Here is a 25,399-nt window from a genome sequence, read left to right as displayed (position 1 = left end):
CTTTAAAGCAGATCTTCCAAAAATAGAAGTCTGCTTAACTTGCAGCCCCGTTTCATCCACCTCAATATAACAAACTTAAAAAATGCATTAAAAAAAAAAAAAAAATCACTTACCTCTGCCCCATTTTCTGTTTATGAGACGCAGGTGATGTTGTGCCTCATGAAAAAGCTTGGTGCTTGAAATCCCACAAGGATGCACTTTAGCCCATTGGGATTTCAAACACCCAGCTCTCCTGAGAGGCACAGTGGCACCACCTACGCCTCCTGAAATGTTGGAAGTATTTTTTGGAAAGATGTTTTTCAATGCTTATTTAAAGTATTTGTCTTTGGTAAGTGGGTGGGTGGGGGTGCAAGTAAAGCAGAATTTCCACTTTCATGAAAAGTCAGTTTGGATTCTGAAAAGAATGTTCTCTGGTAACAAAAACTGCTCAGAACTGAAAGAGTATATTTTACTTTTTAAAACGAATATAAAAATGTATTTTTACTTCTGTCTATAGGAAAAAAAAAGGACGTCCATTTTGTTTGGGAGCCACATCACACGACCGCGCAATTGTCAGTTAAAGCGACGCAGTGCCGAATCGCAAAAAGTGCTCTGGTCAGGAAGGGGGTAAATTCTTCTGGGGCTGAAGCGGTTAAAGACAATTTTGGTTGTGGAGGCCCGATGGAATTCTAAACGTCTACAGGAATCCTGTTAAGTCACTGCACCAAAACTGTGTTTGCGGCAGATGCACGTACCTATCAGATATATGGAATATGTTGGAGGCTGGCACTGAGGTTTACCTGTCTATACTGGATACCCCTTCTTAAAATGTGCTCACTCTCTTCCTAGCCACTGTGCCCATCACAGACAGACGGGCACATGGCTTTTTTTTTTTGCATTTAAAGCCTGTTTTTCTTTTTTTAACTACTTCAATACAGGGCACTTAAACCCCCTTCCTGACCAGGCCATTTTTCAGCTTTCAGCACTGTCACACTTTTAATGACAATTGCGCGGTCATGCTACACTGTAACCATGTGAAATTGTTATAATTTTCTTCACACAAATAGAGCTTCCTTTTGGTGGTATTTATTCACTGCTGGGTTTTTTGTTTTGTTTTTAGGAAAGGATAAGACTGAAAATTTTGAAAAAAAAAGTTTTTCTTAGGTTTCTGTCAGTAAATTTTGTAAATAAGTAATTTTTCTCCTTCGCTGATGAGGAGGCACTTATGGGCACTGATTAGGTGGCACGAATATGCCACACTTATGGGCACTGATAGGTGGCACTTATGGGCAGCACTGATGGGTATTGATGGACAGCAGTGATATCCAACACTGACTGGCATCACTAATGTGTACTGATTGCTGGCACTGGTGGGCAGGCACTGCTGGCACTGGTGGGCGCTTTATTGTAATCAGGGCACTGATTGTCAGTGCCCCGATTACATGCCTAGATGTCCTCTGAGGAGATGACGCTGATCGTCTCTCCTCTCACTCTGTCAGTGTGAGGCGAGGAGCGCAGATTACCGGCATCCCTGTGTTTACATGTGACCAGTTGTGATTGGACATAACCGATCACATGGTTAAAGAGCCATGACCCTTTACAGAGATCAGGGTCCTGCCATGTCCTAGCAACACGGCGTGGCCACGATCGCCACGCTGGGCGTGCAAGAATGGCCACTCTGGGTGCCGTCATATGACGTCCACCCAGAACAAGAGCCGCACCGCCGTCATTCGACGGTGGGCAGGCGGCAAGTGGTTGTCCACCCCAACACTAAAATCGCTACATCTACAGACATCCACGATATAAGCCTAACCTCTCTAGCCCTATAAAAGGAAAAAAAAAAATCAGTATACCTATCTTTTTTGAAGCTGATCCAGTCTCCAGCGGTGGAAGCTCTGCAGAGGACACAGCCGACAACAGCTGTGAAATGAATGGGGAGCGACATCACCCATAGACTTACTATAGGGTTTCCGCTGTCGGCTTCCTCCTCTGCCCCCACCTCCACAGCGAAGCCGCAGCTGACAGCTCAGTGCGGGATCGGTTTGGATTGGCTTCAAAAAAGGTATGTATACTGATTTCTTCTTTACAGGGTTAGATAGGTTAGTGTTAGATTGTGGATGTAGAGATTTTAGTGTTATGGTAAAAATGCACTGATCACTGTATAGATGGCACTGGCAGGGAAGGGGTTAACACTAGGGGGCGATCAAGGGGTTAAGTGTGTTCCCTAGGGGTGTTCTAACTGTATGGGCTGCCTGGGAGAAGAGAGTGAGCTCGCTGGGAACAGAATCTCTCTCCTCCCGTCAGAACAGGAATCTTTTTGTCTACATCGACAGATCCACGTTCTGGCTCTTTCCCGCGATCGCAAAAGCCAGTGCACGAACCGTCATACCAGTACGTCGATTTGCGCAGCCGAGCCAACTTACCGGCTGGTCGACAACTGAATAACAACTTCAGCCCCGGAAGGACTTGCCCCCTTCCTGATCAGGCCATTTTTTGATTCAGCACTGCGTCGCTTTAACTGATAATTGCGCGGTCGTGCGACGCTGTACCCAAATAGAGCTTTTTTTCCCCACAAATAGAGCTTTCTTTTGGTGGTATTTGATCACCTCTGCAGTTTTTATTTTTTGCACTATAAACAAAAAAGAGTGACAATTTTGAAAAAAAAAAAAAAAAAAAAAACACAATATTTTGTAGTTTTTGCTTTAATAAATATCCCAATTAAAAAAAATAAAATAAAATAAAAAAAAAAATATTTTTTTTTCTCAGTTTAGGTCGATATGTATTCTTCTACAAAAAAAAAAAAAAAACACCACAATACGCATATAAGGATTGGTGTGTGCAAAAGTTATAGTGTCTACAAAATAGGGGATAGATTTATGTCATTTTTATTATTATTTTTTTTTTTTTTTACTAGTAATGGCGGTGGTCTGCGATTTTTATCAGGACTGCAATACTGCGGTGGTCAGATCGGACACTTTTGACACTATTGTGGGACCATTGACATTTATACGGCAATCAGAGCTAAAAATAGCCATTGATTACTGTATAAATGTCACTGGCAGGGAAGGGGGCTATCAAGGGGTTAACTGTGTTCCCTCACTGTGTTCTAACTGTAGGGGGGGGGGATTGGACTGACTAGGGGAGGAGAGAGATCGATGTTCATACTTACTTAGTATAAACACACGATCTCTCTCCTCTCCCCTAAGAGAACCGGGATTTGTGCGTTTACACACACAGATCCTGGTTCTCGCTGTGTCACAAGCGACCGTGGGTGCCTGGCGGTCATCGCGCCCAACAGGCATGTGCATCAACTCCGGGGACATGCGCCTTCTGTCCCCTCTTAAAGGAGCGACGTACAGCTAAGATGATTTGCCCAGCCGAGTCAACCTGCAACAGTATAACTGTGGCATCTTGTCAGCTAGTGGTTAAAGAGCACCTGTCATTTCAGATCCATTATGGCAGCACCTGTTAGCGGGCCATCCACTCACCTGCTGCTGCCACATCCCTCACCTTGTTTCACTAGCGGTAATATTAAAGTGAATGGGACTGTCAGTGAGTCAACTTGAGTTGATTTAAATCAGATCCACCATGGTTAGGTGCATTTATCCTTTAACTGATCTAAATGCAGCTCATTGTTTTTAATGGGCATGTACACACAAGTGTGTAAACTTGCGCTGTGGACAGATCAGGAAAACAAAAAAAAAAAAAAAAAAACAAACTGCATTGCTGATAAGTATTTTACACACATAGGGCACATATACATGTTTACCATTTAAGCCCATCCTCTGGTTTTTAGGCAAAAATGTTCCATCAGGAATCTGATGTTCACATATCAGCACTATGTGCACTCTTAAAAATGATACACATACATAATACATAAATATATATATATATATATATTTATTGAGTGACGCATAGTCCCTGCATTCCCCCCACACCCAGAAGACATAAGGTGTCAGATGAGCATGCAGCCAGTGCTGAGTACACTATAGTTCACGGGGGAGGGCGGGGCCCGCTGTCACCACGCCTCCTCTATAGCTGGCTTGCGGTAAGATTGCATCAGATGTGAGACCAGCACATGTTCTCCGCTCTGTATACATATATCTATCTATATAGGGTCTATACACCGGCCTGGGCGAGGCTCGCCCCCCACCGTACACACTGCTCGTTCAGGGACTCACATTTCCTCCATGCCGCGTCTGACCGGAGCAGAGAGTCCACCAAGCCCGTGTCTTTAAACCTCTTCCTCTGTGTCTCCCGTACCAGCTCCGGGTTCCCTCCTTTATCCTCACGGAACAAGTCCAGGTCCAGCACCATAGTGACAGCGGCACACGACACCTACACACACAACACGGCACCGAACCCAATGAAAGAACACCAACCACTCAGGAGTGGGAGAGTGGCTGCGGGGTGGCGTCACACGGTCATGTGACCGCCAGGCGTGTAGGAAGGGGAGGGCTCTGACAAGGAACTGTGCTCAACACAGGACATGGCGTCTCATTTCAGTGGAGTGCTGCAGCTGACTGACCTGGACGATTATATCGGGCCATCCCAGGTGTGTCAGTGTGTGGAATGACAGCAGTGTCATCGTTCATACCGCTCTACTACTGAGGGCCGGAGAAGAAGGACACGTGGATGTCACATGACCTGTAGCAGGGTTGGGGGACCTACCAGGGAGTGTGGTCAAGGATGTGTAGTTCCTGGATAACTTGTCTTATTTGTACAGCTTAGAATTTGCTTGATATAATTTACAGTGTCATCATAGGAATTGGAACGTGTGCTAGCTCAGGAGAGGGCAAGGAGTTCATTGAGCAATCTGCCTCTCCAACAACAAACCACTAACAATAATGGCCATCAGTGAGGGAGACTTTCCTCCCATTGGTCAATCTAAGAAGACCCTTGTCCACTGACCACCTGTATGAGAAGGCCCCTGTCCACCGACCACCTGTATGAGAAGGCCCCTGTCCACCGACCACCTGTATGAGAAGGCCCCTGTCCACCGACCACCTGTATGAGAAGGCCCCTGTCCACCGACCACCTGTATGAGAAGGCCCCTGTCCACCGACCACCTGTATGAGAAGGCCCCTGTCCACCGACCACCTGTATGAGAAGGCCCCTGTCCACCGACCACCTGTATGAGAAGGCCCCTGTCCACCGACCACCTGTATGAGAAGGCCCCTGTCCACCGACCACCTGTATGAGAAGGCCCCTGTCCACCGACCACCTGTATGAGAAGGCCCCTGTCCACCGACCACCTGTATGAGAAGGCCCCTGTCCACCGACCACCTGTATGAGAAGGCCCCTGTCCACCGACCACCTGTATGAGAAGGCCCCTGTCCACCGACCACCTGTATGAGAAGGCCCCTGTCCACTGAGCACCTGTATGAGAAGGCCCCTGTCCACTGAGCACCTGTATGAGAAGGCCCCTGTCCACTGAGCACCTGTATGAGAAGGCCCCTGTCCACTGAGCACCTGTATGAGAAGGCCCCTGTCCACTGAGCACCTGTATGAGAAGGCCCCTGTCCACTGACCACCTGTATGAGAAGGCCCTAGTCCACTGACCACCTGTATGAGAAGGCCCTAGTCCACTGACCACCTGTAAGAGAAGGCCCCTGTCCACTGACCACCTGTATGAGAAGGCCCTAGTCCACTGACCACCTGTATGAGAAGGCCCTAGTCCACTGACCACCTGTATGAGAAGGCCCTAGTCCACTGACCACCTGTATGAGAAGGCCCTTGTCCACTGACCACCTGTATGAGAAGGCCCTTGTCCACTGACCACCTGTATGAGAAGGCCCTAGTCCACTGACCACCTGTATGAGAAGGCCCTAGTCCACTGACCACCTGTATGAGAAGGCCCTAGTCCACTGACCACCTGTATGAGAAGGCCCTAGTCCACTGACCACCTGTATGAGAAGGCCCTAGTCCACTGACCACCTGTATGAGAAGGCCCTAGTCCACTGACCACCTGTATGAGAAGGCCCTAGTCCACTGACCACCTGTATGAGAAGGCCCTAGTCCACTGACCACCTGTATGAGAAGGCCCTAGTCCACTGACCACCTGTATGAGAAGGCCCTTGTCCACTGACCACCTGTATGAGAAGGCCCTTGTCCACTGACCACCTGTATGAGAAGGCCCTTGTCCACTGACCACCTGTATGAGAAGGCCCTTGTCCACTGACCACCTGTATGAGAAGGCCCTTGTCCACTGACCACCTGTATGAGAAGGCCCTTGTCCACTGACCACCTGTATGAGAAGGCCCTTGTCCACTGACCACCTGTATGAGAAGGCCCCTGTCCACTGACCACCTGTATGAGAAGGCCCTTGTCCACTGACCATCTATGTAAGAAGGGCCTTCTCAGCTGATCATCTATATAAGAAGGCCCTTCTTCACTGACCGTCGATGTAAGGTAGCTTTTCACTAACCACCAAAAAAATCTCTTCACCTCTGACCACCAGTGTAAGGGGGCATTTTTTCACTTTCTGGCAAAGTAAGCAAGGATTTTTACTGACCACCAAGTGAAGTGTTCACTGTGCATTTATCTTCTGGTCTTATTAATAATATTTGTTTCACTACTTTATTACTTCTTAAAAGTAATTTTGTGGTTTAGAGCAGCCCTGGGTGTCAAATTCCTCATTTATTTATTCTTAAATCTACAATTTACTGTTTACTTGTCCTATTAATAGTTAATATAAAATAAAAACAAACAATTCTGCAGTAAAATTAAGTTGGAGAGAAAGAGACTAAGGAGTTATTTAGGGCTGATTGGAGTAAACGAAGGGGTTAAATATAGGAACATTTTATTGTTTAAACAAAACAGGTTGCTTTAAAGGTTTTTAAAGGTTCACTTTAAAAAAAGAAAAAAAAAAAATTGTCACGCTTACCTGCTCTGTGCATTGGTTTTGCACAGAGCAGCCTAGATCCTCCTGTTCTCGGGACATTAGCTGGCGATCCCATAGCAAGCCGTCTGCATTGGGGGGCACTCGCGCATGCTCAGTCCTGAGCCAACTCTGTGTGTCCATAAGACACACAGGGCACGGCTCAGGCCTGCTCCCTTCTCACTGCTTGTGATTGACAGCAGCAGGAGCCATTGGCTCAGCCAATGAGAATGGAGAAACCCAGGAGAGCCGCTGCTTTCATGCACATCATTGGATAGAGATAGGACTCGAGTAATTATTAGGGGGGGTTAAGGGAGATGCTGCACGGAGAAGCCTTTACAACAGGGATATGCAATTAGTGGACCTCCAGCTGTTGCAAAACTACAAGTCCCATCATGCTTTTGCCTCTGGGTGTCATGCTTAGGCATGTCAGAGTCTTGCTATGCCTCATGGGAGTTGTAGTTCTGCAACAGCTGGAGGTCCGCTAATTGCATATCCCTGCTTTACAACCACTTTAAGTGACATTATCTGCAGATCTAATTTCATTACTTTGATCTGCAGATGAAGGAACAGAAAGATACAAATGTTAGTTTGTATAATGAAGGTCTGTAGTTACATTTTACATTGTAATTGGCCCATTCTGACAAACCTCTTTTATTGAACTGGGACCGCCAAGTGTCCCTCCATTTAGTTCTTGTAAAGGCTGGGGAGCTCATCCAGTCACAATGCATTACCCATTGCATTCAATTACAATCTTTATTTTACAGACCTAAGGGCTCATTTACACTTGCTTCGGCTTCAGCACGCATTAACGGCTAGTTTACACTTGCTTCAGACAGGCTTTGCTAAAGCTCTCTTAATGCTAGTCAAAGCTCCTGTCACTAAATAAAATAGATAGCTATTAGTCCTGTTTACACCTTTCTTTTGCTTTGCTTTAAAATTATACCCCATGTAGCTTTAGTGGTGCTCCAAAGCGTCATCAAAGCCTCCGTAGAAGTCTATTCTTTTGAAGCCCCACCAAAGCCTCATCGAAGCACCAAGCAAAAACAAGGTGTAAACAGGACTGTTAGCTTACAGGACTGTAAGCTACGTGACAGGAGCTTTGACTGGCATTCAGAGAGCTTTAACAAAGCGTGTCCAAAGCCATGTTTTGAAGCAAGTGTAAACTAGCCCTAAAAGTAAAGTGCATATTGATAGGTTATATAAGTTTGCCCTCCAAAACTACTAAGGTTCTCCTGGGTGACTGATGTTCAGTTGACTTCTGAACACAGATAAAATAAATTATTGAACAAGATGTGTCCAAGAGACATCTGAACAAAACAGATTACAGCACACACATTCAAGAATGACATTTATCCTGCAAGGCTAGTTAAAAACACCTGAACATATTAAAAAAAAAAATACGGGGGGTTTGGGCACACTATATGGTTATATAGTGCTAAGCCCACTTACTGCGACCATGTACCTTCAATTAGAGACAGAGACATCTGAGTGTCACTGGCTATTCAAGTTCACTTTGGGAAATAATTGTATTTGTGTATATATTTGAACACTATATTCAAATGCTTCAGCGGCAGACACAACATATTTTTAATTGTCAAAAAAAAAAAAAAAACACTATTGTTTGTGTTTCTCTATAGGATTGCATTAAACCAGTTAAGGTTGAGAAGAAACCTGGAAAAGCAGCAGCCAAGATCCGAATTGAAGACGATGGGAGCTATTTCCAGGTTAATGAGGTGAGCTGAGTTTGACTGAAACAATACAGGTCTGTTTAGCAAGGCAACAGTAAACTAATAGAAAATCGAATAATCGCAGCTTGTGTGTTTTTCTGGTTTACACCTATGCTTTTGGAGATTACAGCATAATGTACAATTATATTTCTTAGCATTTGTATTGAGCAATATTAAAGGATAAGTTCACCTTTGGGAGAATGTTACACCCATATTTAGGGTGTAATATGCTCCAGCTGTCCCCACCCTCATGATGGTCCCTCTGACAGTGGGCAGGGGTTTATCTCCCCATACCCGCTGTCACCCCCTCTGCCCACACAGCCGCATCTTTCATTCACAGGGTTCTCTGAATGAACTACAACTACCATGTGCCATTGTGGCAGACAGCTTGTAGTTTTCAGTGAACTCAGAGCACCGGTGAGCGCTCTCATAATGAATTTATCCTCCTGCTCTTCAGTAACTGTCTGCTCGTACGGGAAGTACGGGCAGACAGCTATACCGAGAGCCTGCAGGAGCCTGGCATTGCGCCTGTGATCTGCTGATCACAGGTGCAATGATTTCCAGGCTCCTGTAGGAAATAAATAATGCACATTTTATTTTTCTGCAGAAATATGTGCATTTATTCGTTTTTCCCAAAAGGTGAACTTAGCCTTTACGTGCCACACTAATTTAAAAAGTGCTACGTACCCTATAATCATCGTGTTTACAAGGAAAACACTCAAATTTTTTTTAGGCATCCCTCCACAGCTGCTCCACACCCTCTCGCCTGCTGATAGACTTCACTCATTGATTGCCTCAAAACCCCCTGCTCACAGACACCCCATCCATCCTGACTACCTCAACACTCCTCTACAGTAACCACTCCTAAGTCTCACTGTTAGGCAGTTCCTTGACAATCGACTACACCCTTTCACCCTCCTCCAGCAGATGACAGATTTCCTCCCCAGTCTGCTTCAACCACCCCCTCCCGATCTTTATTATTATATAGGTGTTCTGTAGCACCAACAGTAGAGTTACAATACAATTCAATGCAAGAGAGTTGAGAGGGCTCTGATGAGACCGAGTGGGAGATAGCAGGACATACTGGGATAAGGAATTCCAGCGGATGGGAGAGGCTCTCTCCAGTCCTGAAGGTGGGCATGGGAGGAGGTGACAAGGAAGTTAGAGAAGAAGGTCTTCTGAAGTGACTACCTATAATGTAATGTCAATATGTCTGTGTATACTGTTCAGGGGGGGGGGGGAGAAAGAGGGAGGTCTTGGGAGAAGCAAATTGTACATTTTGGTTTATGTTTTGAGGATGGTGATGTAGCTTGTTGTAGATTGCTCCTATATTTAATTTTTTTTTTTTAAATTTTGGGCAATCAAAAGCCAGTGGAGAGATTTGGCAGAGGGTTGGTGGACAGCGAGCTATTTGTAGGGTGGATGGGACTGGCAGTAGCATTTATGACAGATTGAAAAAGAGAGAGCCTTGTCCCACTGTCTAAGAACACAGTAATGACAAGGGACCAGGTATCTCTTACCTAATGCAGAAGATTCAATAGCTCCAAAAGTTCTTTTGCAGCATTTAGTTCAAGGTGGTGATGCAGTCACTTTATATCAAACCTGTGTAAAAACCAAACCACACAGCTCAGTTGCAGGCTACATTTTCAGCATATACCTCATGCTGTTGAGCTTCTGACTTCAACACCATGAAGATTCCTTCATTGTTCATCCATCTGTGCAGATTTGAGGTTAGCCATGCCCCTGCACCATCCCACTTTTCTAGTTGCTATCTGAAAAGCTGATTGGAGAGGGCTCTAGGCAATCCCAGCGTTAGAATCCTCAGCAAAAGGTTATTTTGTGAATAGGTAATTTTGCTTTTAATTTAAATTTCCCCACTGGTTCACTTTAATTCATTAACCTGAACAGGGGAACTGAACGGTGGAAACTGTGCCTACAAAAACACAGGCAGAGGCCAAAGGAACCCCTTGCAGCTGTTCTTTTGCCCAATACTGAATTACAGAGGTTGATTTGCTAAAACTGGAGAGTGCAAAATCTGGTGCAGCTGTGCATGATAGCCAATCGGCTTCTAACTTCAGTTTGTTCAATTAAAGAGGAAGTAAACCCTAGCCAGAGCCGCGTGACATCAGGAGCCATCAGTCATGGCACTTGCGAGTGCAGAAATGGCACGGAGAGTCGTTTCTTCACAGCGCATGCGCTGATGACATCGGCGCAGTGTACAACAAACACCGTTTAGGAGATATTTCCACTACCTATAGGTAAGCCTTATTCTAGCTTTACCTATAGGTAAAAGTCACAATCGGAAATTTACAACAACTTTAAGCTTTGACAAAAAAACCTGGAAGTTAATTGATTTCTATGCCGAGCTGCACCAGATTTTGCACTCAAGTTTTAGTTATTCAACCCCACACTGCCTTATTCTGCATTGTGTCTTTGTGTGAAAGTGGCCATCCTGGTAGGGGCATGGCTTTGTTTCCTCATGTCACAGCTTCCAGCAAGGAGAACAATGACCACAGCAGCAGTGATATCACCAAATTCACTCCAAATCTTCTAAGACTAGTGGTCAGAGACAGCAGTCTCACACTGCAGATACATGGCTGTGAAGCTTGTGCAGTGGGGAAAAAAGTATTTGATCCCCTGCTGATTTTGTACATTTGCCCACCGATAAAGTAATGATCAGTCTGTAATTTAAATTGTAGGTTTATTTTTTAACAGTGAGAGACAGAATAACAACAAAAAAATCCAGAAAAACTCATTTCAAAAAGTTATAAATTGATTTGCATTTTAATGAGTGAAATAAGTATTTGATCCCCTATCAATCAGCAAGATTTCTGGCTCCCAGCTGTCTTCTATACAGGTAATAAGCTGAGATTAGGAGCACTCTCTTAAAGGGAGCGCTCCTAATCTCAGCTTGTTACCTGTATAAAACACACCTGTCCACAGAAGCAGTCAATCATTTAGAGTCCGATCTCTCCACCATGGCCAAGACCAAAGAGCTGTCCAAGGATGTCTGGGACAAGATTTTAGACCTACACAAGGCTGGAATGGGCTACAAGACCATCGTCAAGCAGCTTGGTGAGAGAGTGACAACAATTGGTGCGATTATTCCCAAATGGCAGAAACACAAAATGTCAATCTCCCTAGGTCTGGGGCTCCATGCAAGATCTCACCTTGTGGAGTTTCAATGATCATGAAGAACAGTGAGGAATCAGCCCAGAACTACATGGGAGAATCTTGTCCATGATCTCAAGGCAGCTGGGACCATAGTCACCAAGAAAACAATTGGTAACACACTACGCCAGTGATGGTGAACCTTGGTACACCAGATGTTTTGGAACTACATTTGCCATGATGCTCATGCACTCTGAAGTGTAGTTGAGCATTATGGGAAATGTAGTTCCAAAACATCTGGGGTGCAAAGGTTCGCCGTCGCTGCACTACGCCACGAAAGACTGAAATCCTGCAGCGTCCGCAAGGTCCCCCTGCTCAAGAAAGCACATGTACAGACCTGTCTGGAGTTTGCTAATGAACATCTGGTTCAGAGGAGAACTGGGTGAAAGTGTTGTGGTTAGATGAGACCAAAATTGAGCTCTTTGGCCTCACCTCGCCTATTTTGGAGGAGGAGAAATGCTGCCTATGACCCCAAAAACACCATCCCCACTGTCAAACATGGAGGTGGAAACTTTATACTTTAGGGTGTTCTTCTGCTAAGGGGACAGGAAAACGTCACCGCATAAAAGGGACGATGGACGGAGCCATGTACTGTTAAATCTTGGGTGAGAACCTCCTTCCCTCAGCCAGGGCATAGAAAGTGAGTCGTGGTTGGGTATTCCAGCATGACAATGACCTAAAACACACAGCCAAGCAGGGTGGATTTGATTTAAATCAAGTCGATTTAAATCACAATATACGTAATTATTTAAATCACTAGTAAAAAGGCTCCCATTCACTTGAATGGGACGGCTGGTGATGCGGCAGTGACACAACGAAGTGAGGGACGTGCCACAGGCGCTGTCATAATGTATCTGAACTGACAGGTCCTCTTTTAATACAAGGACTTATTCTTGCTGGTAGTTAGAATCTTTAATATTTGCAAATAAAATTAAGGTTTCCTATTTAGAATAAGCTGTCAGGTTAGAAAAACCGTGAAATCAGAACCGATTCAATCATACAGTTTGAAGTGTACATAGATTTGCAAAACAATGGGATAAAGGAATATTCCTGAACTTTGGTTTAACTCATGGTTACTGTGAAATTGTGTGAATGCATCAATGCAGTGCATGTTATCTCAGCTTGCAGAGCTTGGATTCATTGAATGAGTTTACCAAAAATGTAAATATTGCAGAATATACAGCTTAATGCTACATAAGTAAGCTACATTTCATGCTGAATAAACTAAGTTATTAATGTATCTTTAATAGAAAACTATCTTTAGATCGAGTTACCAAACATCAGCCTCCAAACCTTAATGACTTGGAGAGGATCTGCAAAAGAGTGGGACAAAATCCCTCCTGAGATGTGGGCAAACCTGGTGGTTTGAAACGTCTGACTTCTGTGATTGCCAACAAGGGTTTTGCCACCAAGTACTAAGTCATGTTTTGCGAAGGGGTCAAATACTTATTTCACTCATTAAAATGCAAATCAAGGGGGGGCGTGGCCTGGAGCGGCATGCAGTAGGACGCACATAGACAGAGCTCCGCCGGCCATTATCCGTTTTTAACATCCTGAGACCGCCAAACGGCTTACTTTTACCCTCAACACATCACCGCCGAACCGGCAGCCTACAGGGGACATGTCACCCACCAAAAAGACATCCGCAGCGGCTGCAAAACTTGAACAATACCGCCGACAAGGCACGGACCCCTCCAGCCAAGATGGCGCCGCCGCGACAGAAGAAGGATCTCCTGCTGAGACTGACACAGCGAGGGTGCTGGAGGCGATTTCATCATGCCAGGAAGCTATAACAACATGCCAGACATCCCTCACAGCCCGGATAGAAGAGGTCAAGGTGGACATCTCTCTGGTAAGGCAGGACTTTCAAAAATTAAAAGGAAGGGTCACTGAGACAGAGAACAGGCTGAGCAGTGTGGAGGATTCCCTCCCCCCCTTGCAGAATGTGGCATCCGAGCTGCAGCACCAGGTGAATCAATTGATCCTGAAGCAGGACGACATCGAGAATCGCCTCAGGCGATGCAACCTTAGATTTGTGGGTCTCCCCGAGGGATCGGAGGGGAAAGACCCCCCCACGTTCCTTGAAAATCTACTCTGCGACACATATGGCAGAGAATCCTTTTCCCCAACATTTGTGGTGGAGCGGGCGCACCGCATGTCGGGCAGGCCGCCACCACCCGGAGCCCCTCCACGCACGTTTATTGCGAAGTTCCTGAACTACAGGGATAGGGATGCCATACTCCGCCTCAGCAGAATGAAAGGAAATATCCCTCTGGGAAACAAAATGATTGCGATCTACCCGGACTTCTCCGCAGAGGTGCAGCGGAAAAGGCGCACATTTATGGAGGTCAAGCGGCGCCTCCGCATCAAAAATATCAAGTATGCCATGCTCTTCCCGGCCCGCCTCCGTGTAGAGGGAGAGGACAGAGCACACTTTTTCGAGGATCCAGAGGCCGCCATCGCCTGGCTGGATCAGAGGGAAAATCATGGATAAGTCCTATCGTCACTCACATTCCTCTATACACCCCTGTGACCCCTACAGACCCTCCATCCTCATTCACTCAGCCCCTTTCCACAGATTGAACCCCAACTTGAAAAATTCATTCAAAACACGAGATGAACTGCCCGCCTCCACACCTCCCTTTCACTCTCCTCACTATTCTCCAGCGACGGACAACTCCTCATCAACTCTGCAGGGAACGGAATATCCCTAAACGATACAGTCCACGACTGGCCTGCAACGAACGTCGCAGACACACATCCCTCCACGACCATTTTGATGATAATACACCGCGGGAACTCTCACCACATATCACCCGAGGCGGCTGCCCGGCGGGTGTCCTACTGCATCACATCACCGAGACACTCCTCAGCCACTTTCCCATACCCACCTTAACAGCGTCCACACAGGTAACCGGCGGAGTTTAGCAATGTCTACAAGACACTCACCACGAGTGGCGAGTAAAGTCCTAAAATGCGCAACGACATACAGCGTATTTTCGCCCTACGCAACACAGTTTACCATCTGAAATGGAGCACACTATTTTTTGCAACGCTGTGCAAGCGATTCGGGCCTCCCGAACCTGTTGGTACCCCCAGCATGGCAATTGCCACCCTTCCATGTTTAAGCTCTAACCATTTCTCCACAGGTGGGACAATGTTTATGCCCAGTTGGCAGTTCGGGATTGAAGCTCGCACCAGGTTTGGTAGGTGCAGAGCGGGGAGGGGGGAAGGGGTTATTAGATTTTCGAATGTTCTACCACTATACCCAATGCCTAAATTACTCAATTGCTATTACACTAACCTCATGGTGATCTTACTAACGGTCATGTTTCTTGATGCATGTATTAGGTTGTTCGGGAGGGGGGGGAGAGACCTGAGTCCTGGGGTTCGATACCACTCACACACATCCAAATGGCTAGCTTAAAATTTACCACCTGGAATATCCGTGGGCTCAGGGAGCCTATAAAACGGTCGGCGGTGTTCTCAATCCTTAAAAAACAGAGAGCTGACGTGGTGGCTTTGGTGGAAACACACGCCGAAGGTCTCGCACATAGAGTGCTTAAGAGACCGTGGATTGGATGGGCGTACCATTCAACTCACACCACACTATCTAGGGGAGTTTCAATCTTAATCGCTAAGGGCACTCACTTCGAGCTCCAGGACTCAGTAGTCGACCCACTGGGCAGGTATGTCTTGTTAAAAGCAAAGATACACGGAGATGTGTTTCTCATTATGGCGTTTTACGTGCCGCCACCGTTCAGCGCGGGTGTCCTGGCTGCTGGGTTTGACTTTATGGCCCTGCACCCCGGCACTCCTGCTGTGTGGCTCGGCGACTTTAATAATGTACTAGACCCAGCCATGGACAGACTTAACACGTCCACTATAGAACCAGTAACGTCACACCCCACAAGATTCGCCAGACTTTTATCTGACTTTAACCTAGTGGATACATGGAGGTTCAGGAACCCTGCTGACAAGCGGTTTTCCTGTTTTTCCACATCCCACCGAGCCATGTCCCGAATAGACCTCATATTGGTGTCTAGAGTGCTCCTCCCTAGACTGTCGGACGCGGACTTCTCCCCTAGGTCCCTGTCAGATCATTGCCCCTGCTGGGCCATACTCACCGTTCCCCAAAGTCGCCCTCCAATGTCGTGGAGGTTAAACCCTTTCTGGCTGACATTACTGCCCGAGGAGGATGACCTCTCAACGGAATGGGAAAACTATTTTTCTATTAATGAGGGATCTGCCCCGGTTCAGGTAGTGTGGGAGGCCTTCAAGAAACACGCACGCATGATACTAACCAACAGAATTAACAACCTTAAAAGAGCGTCAGAGTCGGTCATAATCAGGGCGGAGGAGAGTCTCCGGGATGCTGAAAAGACATTTCTCGAGGCTCCCACCGCAGACAGAGCTGACAACCTTAAACTTTATTCAAGAGTACTGACACAACTACACTACGAAAAGTCTAAAAGAAAACTTTTTTTCCATAGACAAAGGTCGTTCGAGCACGGAGAACGGGCAGGAAAACTCCTCGCATATTTGATACATGGCGAGGACAGACCCCCCGTGGTAATCTCACTGCGTTCATCCAGTGGAGCTATAGAAACAGAACCACATAAAGTTACAGAAATCTTTGGAGAGTTCTTCCATAAGCTATACACAGCAACAGCCCCACAGGACACCACCCCAATGGAACTATTCCTGGGAGAGCTGGCACTTCCCCGGCTCTCTGCGGAACAAGTTGAGGAATTAGAAGCCCCACTGACAACAGACGAGATATCGGTAGCCCTGGCAGAGCTCCCGACCTCGAAGTCCCCAGGCTCGGACGGCTTACCAGTGGAGTTCTACTCCACGTACCCAGACATACTGATCCCTAGACTACTACAGCTATATGAGGCCATATTTAAAGACTCTAAACTACCAGCATCCATGAGAGAGGCCACCATAGTATTGATCCCCAAACCTGGGAAGGATCCACTTATTCCAGAGTCCTACCGCCCCATATCTCTACTACAGGTAGATATTAAAATACTCGCAAAAATTTTAGCCATCCGACTCAATAAGGTAATCCTCTCCTTAATACATAGCGATCAAGCGGGGTTTATGCCAGGCAGAAACACATCCTTTAACCTTAGAAGACTGTTTATAAACCTGCAGGCTGCACATGACAACGTAGGGTCTAGAATAATCGTCGCCTTGGATACTGCCAAGGCGTTCGATTCTGTGGAATGGGTATACCTGTGGAGGTGCCTGGACGGATTCGGCTTTGGCCCAAAATTTATAAGATGGGTGCAACTCTTGTACCAGACACCATCAGCAAAGGTACTAGCGAATGGATGGCCCTCTAACCAATTCCTGTTAACTAGGGGCACGAGGCAGGGGTGTCCTCTGTCGCCTCTGCTTTATGCATTGGCGGCAGAGCCCCTGGCCGTGGCCGTTCGGGCGCACCCCAAAATTAAAGGGCTTAGCAGGGGAGATGTGACCGAAAAAATCAGCACTTACGCAGACGACACTCTGCTATACCTAGATGACTCTGAGAGCTCCTTACCCCTTGCATTGGACCTTATAGAACGATTCGGCAGGTTCTCCGGCCTCAGGATCAACTGGGACAAATCCCAGATATTACCTCTTGACAGTTTCCCACAACCCAGGGACAGGGCCGAACTACCCCTGCAGAGAGTAGACACCATAAAATACTTGGGTATTAACACCACAAAAGACCCAGCGGATTACGAGGCACTCAACATAATGCCGCTGTTTGCAATGCTCAAGCACAAAACGCAGGTGTGGACCCGTCTCCCGCTGGGAGTAATGGGACGAATTAACCTGACCAAAATGGTCCTCCTGCCTAAAATTCTCTACATGATTTGGCACTCGCCAATATATCTAGTGCTTAGACATTTCAAACTGATGGAAGCCATCATAAAAACATTCATATGGGGCAATAACAGACATAAAATCGCCTGGCAGAAACTTAAAAACCCCACGGACTTGGCGGGAATGGCTGTACCAGACTTCAATGTTTATTATATCGCAGCACAGCTATCCCAGCTATTCCATGTGGATAAGACAGATAGGGAAAGATTCCTATACCTATTATGTCCAAGGTGGTCCCAGACATCACAAGATCCACTAACTGTAATAACGGGGAAAACCACAGGGGCAGATAGGAACACTAACCACAAAACGCTACTCTATCACTATACCAAAATATGGAACCTGTCCATGCACAAACTCCAACTACCGATAATTAATGAGTTCACTCCTCTGTGGCATAATTCAAATCTCCCTGAATTTGAGTTGTTACCGGACAGTGAACAGTGGAGCTCCAGAGGGATCTTTTATCTATCCCACATCGTACACAACGACAGGCTAAAAACGTTTAATAAACTAAAAACTGAATACACACTCCCAAACCAAATGCTTTTCAGGTACATACAACTACGTCACGCATTTTACGCACAGTTCCCCTCCGGGGAATGTCATATGGTAAACAACTCATTAATGGAAGCATTGAAATGCCCCGACCCAAAAAAACTAATCTCTCAATTCTACTCAATGCTAACGATACCACAGGCTACTTCATTGGCCTACGCCCTGAAAACAAGGTGGGAAAGCGAAGTAGGCACACTGACAGACGATGAATGGAGCGATGCTCTAGACGCATGCAAACTAGTATCCCCCAGACTGTCAGACCGTTTGACTCAACTGTTCATGATCCACAAAGCATACCTTACACCATTAAAAATATCCAGGTACAGGGGAGATCGGTCCACGCTGTGCACAATCTGCAACCAAGCCACTGGAACTTTTTTCCATCTATTATGGCAGTGCCCCCAGATCCAAGCGTATTGGGTACAGGTGGTGAGATTCCTCCACGACACAATGGGTTCCCCTGTAACACTGCAGCCCAAGCTCTGCCTCCTAGGTATTCTAACAGACCCCGAAATAAACAAATTCCAAAAGGTCTTCGTACATGAAACACTTTTTTCCGCTCGAAAAGTCATCGCTAGAACTTGGATGAGACCTAATCCCCCTGAGCTCTCACACTGGCTGGCTGAAGTTAACAATACACTACCCTATAAAAAATTGATCTATATACACAGAGGTTGCCCTCTGAAATACGAGCAAATATGGGACAAATGGACACAGTCATCTGACACTTGTACTTAAGAACAAAATAGGTGACAGGGTAACCTGGGGACCAACCCCCCCTCTGACCACTCACGCTAAGAAACTACAACATGACCAAGCTAAACTAACACAACAAGACAAACTAGCTCTGCATATACACCATGGGTAAGACGGCAACAAAAGGAACAAAAAATCGAGACATGAGTAATAGCACTGAATACAAATATATTTATACATTCTGGGAAAAGTACTGTTATTCTTTATGGTTTTCACAGAGTACATCATACTCCTTTTTCCTTTTTATATTCTCATTTTCTGTTAACCCTCACTAAATCTGCATTCAATGTAACTGGCTTTGACGGAACACACCCATTTAACTATAACGTTAAAATATCTTACCTAAGCTCTGTGCAAGGCCCAACAACCGGGCATAATACTTTCATTAATGTACAATCTAAAGATATTACGACATATTTGTTTACAATGTACTTCTGTAATTTGTAATTTTCCTTTTTATGACAAAAATAAAAACTTTTCTGAATTAAAAAAAAAAAAATGCAAATCAATTTAACTTTTTGTAATGCGTTTTTTTTTTCTGTCTTTCTCGGTTAAAATAAAGCTACCATTAAAATTATAGACTGATCATTTCCTTGTCAGTGGGCAAACGTACAAAATCAGCAGGGGATCAAATACTTTTTTCCCTCTCTGTAGGTACAAAAGTGACTAGATACATTTACATACTACGAAGTGCACTGCTCCTTTTAAGGAGCAATTCCAGACCAAAAAGTATATTTTTTAGGGTACTGCTTAGGCATAATTCTAAATTTTCCCTTTTAACATCTACCTTTTAACTTCAATGTTTAAGTTCGATTCCACCAGTGGGAGTATCTGCATAGTGTTTTATATTTTCTGGTTTTGTAACATAAGCACCTGAATGACCGCAACATACAGGGATATACAATGTAATACTGACACATAATCACACATAGGTTGGACTTGATGGACTTGTGTCTTTTTTCAACCTCACCTACTATGTAACTATGTAACTATGTAACTATGGTTTTCATAGATTTTCTGGTTTTCTTCAGCAATCAAAAATATACTGGATAGTATAGAAGAACTGCCCAAAGGATATATGTAAAACTGTAGTAGGGACAGCGTACTGTAAACTAGATTTAGTAGCAAGCTCTGTTTTGTGTAAAGCACAACAGAATATGTTAACGCCAGGCCCGAACTGGGACAAAAAAATAGACCTAGGTATTTTAGACTGAGCAGCCCATTATTAATATTATTATTATTATTATTATTGTTGTTGTTATATACTGTGTATATATATTTAAAAAAAAAAACCAAATAGCGGTAATAACTACCAGTTCCTTAATGTCTGTAGTTATATTTAAAAGTAAAATCAGAATAAGTGCAGCACTAAATAAAACTAAGAATATGTATACAATACTAAATAAGTGCAATATATAAATTTTCCAAAGTGTCCTTAAATAAATCAAACAATATAGTTAATAATAAAGTGCAGTGTGCAAATTTTTCATATAATGTCCTTTTATAAATCAAACAATATTAGAAATATTGTGCCAGTCCATTATATATTATAGAAATATATGGCTCTCTCCTCAATCATCCACCGATAAGTGCATTGTTTTATAATCCTTGTGCTCCCTCCACCGGTTGTGCCCTCACCTTTTTATAGGTTTTTTAAAAAAGCCTTTGAAAATGATAAATCTTCTGAAACGCTCCTTAGAATATTCCTTCTTCTTATAAGCTGTCCGTGAACTCCAATCACATTGATCACTTCAGGTATTGAGCCTCCTTGCTGCTGCCCGTGAACTCCAATCACATCAACACATACAAAGCAATCAGATCCAGAAGTTGTCCTTGAAGAAAGCCCCTCTCTTGGTGAATCTCAGTTGATTCTCAGCACTGCCAGGACCAGCTGCTAGTAACTCTATTGAAAGGGAAGTGAAGTGACAGTTCAAGCTTGGGTTTTTTGCAAGCTTGTACTGACATTTCACTTTGCATTGCAATCTCATGGCGTCCATGCGATCTGTGGTGGTGTCAATTCCTTAACACCCCAAAAACAGATTGCAAAACGCAGTGCGATTGCCTAAATCGCATCATATGGGTGTGAACACCCATGTGATGCGATTCAGGTGCGGGGGGAAAAAAGGGTCCTGCACTATTTTGGTGCGGATGCAATGCGATTTCAGCCACACAAACTTGTGACTGAAATCACACCACACATACATCGCATGTGATGTGCGCGGGAATGCTGTGAAATCGCAAGCAATGTCTGCAATTGCACCAATGTAAACTTAGCATTGGTAATAAAAATGAGTTTCAAATATTTTTATGCTAAAGGGCTATTAATAACTTTTTTTTTTTTTTTTTTTCCCTTATGTAGGACGGAGCTTCCCAAAAGCTAGAAAAAGCAAAGATTACATTGAACGATTGCCTGGCCTGTAGTGGCTGTGTCACCTCTGCAGAAAGCATCTTGATCACCCAGCAAAGCCATGAAGAATTGTACAAGATTCTAGCCCAGAACAAAGTAATCATTTTAGCTTTGATGAAGCCTGTACTGTGGCTGTTATGCTGATACAGTAGTTTTGGCACCCACCTAGGTCTAGTATGCAATTTCAGAATTCTAACTTCACACTAACATTCTTTATTTGCATGCTTGTTCTTGGTCAGTGTATCAAGCAGTACTGGAGCTAGAGACAATCAGGCAACTAGAATTTTCAGGTCAGCCATTGTAGCCATAATATATCTCTCATAACAACAAACTTAGTTTAAAATTTAATTTTAAAAATTACATGTACATGGGCTATGTTTTTGTCATTTTCTGGCCTTAGATGCTGCCAACAGGACAGAAGCGCATAATCCTATTTATTTCTCCTGTCATTTTCTGGCCTTAGATGCTGCCAACAGGAGAGAAGCGCATAATCCTATTTATTTCTCCTGTGATTTTGCCAAGAGAACTTCAAAACCGTGCACTTTATTGAGCTCGGAGGATCAGATACACTGTGGTAAAGGCCCACAATTAACACTATTTACAAATAATCTATTGCCTAACTTTATATTAGATTGGTGATCCTCGAATACAAAATCCTATTTTGTTGCAGTGTTGATCACCACCAGAATATGGTGTGATCAAACAAAAACCAACTCTATAAAAAAAAAGAGCATATCAGCACATGCAAACAAAGTATAAACCAACCACAAAATATAGAAAAATATATGTCATGATTATTCACGATAAACCAGGGAATAATCATTTACTAGCCTGTAGTTTAAAAATAACAATCCTAGTGCATACAAAATTTGGATACATGTCTATCAGAAATCATAACTACACATTGGATACAGATTTACAAAAAAGATGGCAACATATGTACAAATAGATCAGATAGATTCTTAGATAATGATCTATCATCCATGTCTATATTTTTTCATAAAGGCAGAGCCACGTTAACAGAAACCAGGTGTAAACATTGTAGAATACAGTACATTATAAATATTCATTTGGACAGTGTCACAAAGATTTTGGACTTACCACTACTTTTTTTAGATTTTGGTGTTCCATATTTCTTCTTTACACAAGTGGATTGATTTCTATAATAGTTATGCCGTGTTTTCCAAAGCCTTTATATATGGAGGTATAGAGTTGTAAGATCGAATATGCAAGAGAATGAGCATGCCTCAGTGGGGCTAATCTGCTTGTCCAGAAAGCACCAAAAGAGGCTTTGAGATCTGCAAGGAACATGAAGTTACCCTGTTTAATGAAATATGGGGCCCTGAAGAAACCAGCTTAAGAGAGTAAGAAAAAGCGCATCTTGAGGAACCCACTGTACTATTCTTGTTATATTTACCAAAGGTTTGATGTCACACCCTGACTCAAACATATTTTGGGATTTTTGGTGTTTTGATGAACATCTTCATACTTGAAAATCTGTGACTAGCACTGAGCACATTAGTCTCTAGCAAGCATTCATTGCTAGTTTGTTAAACCAAACATCATCTGTTTTATCGCTACCTATGCTCAAAATGGTCACATCAGTAGGGAGAATTGAGTTTACTGAATGGTCACCCCAAGAAATTTCTGGAAGCATTACTGTGTTGATATATGGATACTTTTATCTTGGCTTGCTTTCAATACACAAATATTGTTACTACTTGTTTCTTTTTCTTCCTGATCAGATAGAAGATCCCTCTCAGCAAAAGCTGGTGGTAGTGTCCATCTCACCACAGTCTCGGGCCTCTTTGGCTGCTAAGTTTAACCTAAATATCCCAGAAACTGCTAAAAAACTGACTTCCTTTTTCAAAGCACTAGGTAAGCTGCTTCAACTGTAATTTTTTCACTGGATATTTTTTTTAACCTATAAAAGAATGAAGTATTTATTTCTAAATGTACAAAGCCCCCACCCCATGGTTCAAACCAATTTTGTCACTCCCAATGTTTTTCTTTGTCTTTTGCCATGTTGCTATCCTATTCATATTGCCATATTTTGTGAATAGCGATTGGTTGTTATAAGCAAAACAGTTATTTGATAAGATGATTAGTCCCCAACCTATGTTGTTTCTTACAGTTATTTATTAGGATGATTAATCGCCAACCTGTTTCCCACAGTTAATCGATAAGCTGTGTAATCCCAAGCATAATCATAACGTGATCCCGCGCTACAGCAGAAATATATAAAAGAGATTCTTCCCTAAATAAATTAATGAACCTTATGTATAACTAATACAATAATTAAAAAACAACAGTGCAAGTGCAAAAAATTAATAAGTCCAAAAATAGATAAATCAATCACGGGGCATATGATTCAAGGTGATGTTAATCTCTTAATTAAATCAACTAAAAATGTCCAAAAGAAGGAAATCGTGTATAAGAAGTTCCAGCAAAACGGTGGACAGGGAGAAGTTTAAATCCAAAAAATGAGCTCACAGAACCCTCACCTTCATATCTTGATAAATCAGCATGTAGAAACAAATGGGGATTCATGGAAATATCCCTGCTGTATATAGCATTGTGATTTTAGGTTGTGATGCCCTACGAGGTCCACACTCATTACCCTTATGTGACCAGTGGTATACTTCATTCCTCCGTTGAGGAATTTGGTAAATATGATGTATAACTATAACAGTTGGCCCCCGTTGGGCTATTGCACTTTCTTTTATATTTTGTAAAAGAGATTTGTCTATGGATGCATTTGTAATATCTGAACCTGTAAATTACTTTCTATCAAAACAAATAAAAAAACAAATTTGTAAAAAAAAAAAAGAAACAAATGGGGATCAGTTCCGTTATTCCAACTTCTACCACCAGGGGGTCCTCCGTTCCACTATAAGTTTGACTGCCTGAAGTACCAGCATAAACCCAATAAGAAGAAATTCCGTTATATCGATATCCACCACTAGGGGGTCCTATGCTCCACCAAATAGGTCATCTGAATAAGACTCCACATCCAAGTCCTCATATGGCCTGGTCACCTCCGCAAGGGGGGGGGGGGAGGACGAGGGGCAAGAGATAAAAATGGTGGGAGAGAGAGAAAGCTCCAATAGTGTAGTATATTATAAGCATAAAGGTTTATTGCAAAGATAAAATTGGACTCTTACAATAAAAGTTTAAAAAACAAGCATCAATCAGCTACTAAGGCGTCTGGACGCCAGTCTCACATCACTTCCGGTGTACTTCAACCTCCGGCCACTCCCTACGCGTTACGTCATCACGTGACTTCATCAGGGGATTCCCTGATGAAGTCACGTGATGACGTAACGCATAGGGAGTGGCCGGAGGTTGAAGTACACCGGAAGTGATGTGAGACTGGCGTCCAGACGCTTTAGTAGCTGATTGATGCTTGTTTTTTAAACTTTTATTGTAAGAGTCCAATTTTATCTTTGCAATAAACTTATATGCTTATAATATACTACACTATTGGAGCTTTCTCTCTCTCCCACCATTTTTATCTCTTCCCCCTCGTGTCCCCCCCCTTGCGGAGGTGACGAGGCCATATGAGGACTTGGATGTAGAGTCTTATTCAGATGACCTATTTGGTGGAGCAGTGGAGCCCCTAGTGGTGGATATCGATATAACGGAATTTCTTCTTATTGGGTTTATGCTGGTACTTCAGGCAGTCATACTTATAGTGGAACGGAGGACCCCCTGGTGGTAGAAGTTGGAATAACGGAACTGATCCCCATTTTTTTCTACATGCTGATTTATCAAGATATGAAGGTGAGGGTTCTGTGAGCTCATTTTTTGGATTTAAACTTCTCCCTGTCCACCGTTTTGCTGGAACTTCTTATACACAATTTCCTTCTTTTGGACATTTTTAGTTGATTTAATTAAGAGATTAACATCACCTTGAATCATATGCCCCGTGATTGATTTATCTATTTTTGGACTTATTAATTTTTTGCACTTGCACTGTTGTCTTTTAATTATTGTATTAGTTATACATAAGGTTCATTCATTTATTTAGGGAAGAAT

General features: G+C 43.8%; 2 protein-coding genes across 2 annotated transcripts in view; one reads left to right on the top strand and one right to left on the bottom strand.

The window, feature by feature from the left end:
• SARS1 (seryl-tRNA synthetase 1) overlaps positions 1-4,365 on the bottom strand; it is a 53,548-nt gene extending 49,183 nt beyond the window's left edge. The window contains exon 1 of the mRNA XM_073615950.1: positions 4,161-4,365. Coding sequence (XP_073472051.1) covers positions 4,161-4,296 — 136 coding nt within the window. The 5' untranslated portion in view covers positions 4,297-4,365. The remainder of the gene's footprint in view (positions 1-4,160) is intronic.
• Positions 4,366-4,383: 18 nt separating this feature from the next.
• CIAO3 (cytosolic iron-sulfur assembly component 3) overlaps positions 4,384-25,399 on the top strand; it is a 67,055-nt gene continuing 46,039 nt past the window's right edge. Inside the window, exons 1-4 of the mRNA XM_073615951.1 lie at positions 4,384-4,534; positions 8,500-8,595; positions 21,314-21,457; positions 23,107-23,239. Of these exons, the coding sequence (XP_073472052.1) occupies positions 4,469-4,534; positions 8,500-8,595; positions 21,314-21,457; positions 23,107-23,239 (439 nt within the window). The 5' untranslated portion in view covers positions 4,384-4,468. The remainder of the gene's footprint in view (positions 4,535-8,499; positions 8,596-21,313; positions 21,458-23,106; positions 23,240-25,399) is intronic.

Source organism: Aquarana catesbeiana, linkage group LG02, assembly GCF_042186555.1.
Source record: "Aquarana catesbeiana isolate 2022-GZ linkage group LG02, ASM4218655v1, whole genome shotgun sequence".
Taxonomy (NCBI): Eukaryota; Metazoa; Chordata; class Amphibia; order Anura; family Ranidae; genus Aquarana; species Aquarana catesbeiana.
Note: the sequence above shows the minus strand (reverse complement) of the source record. Positions and strands in the feature narration are given on the sequence as shown.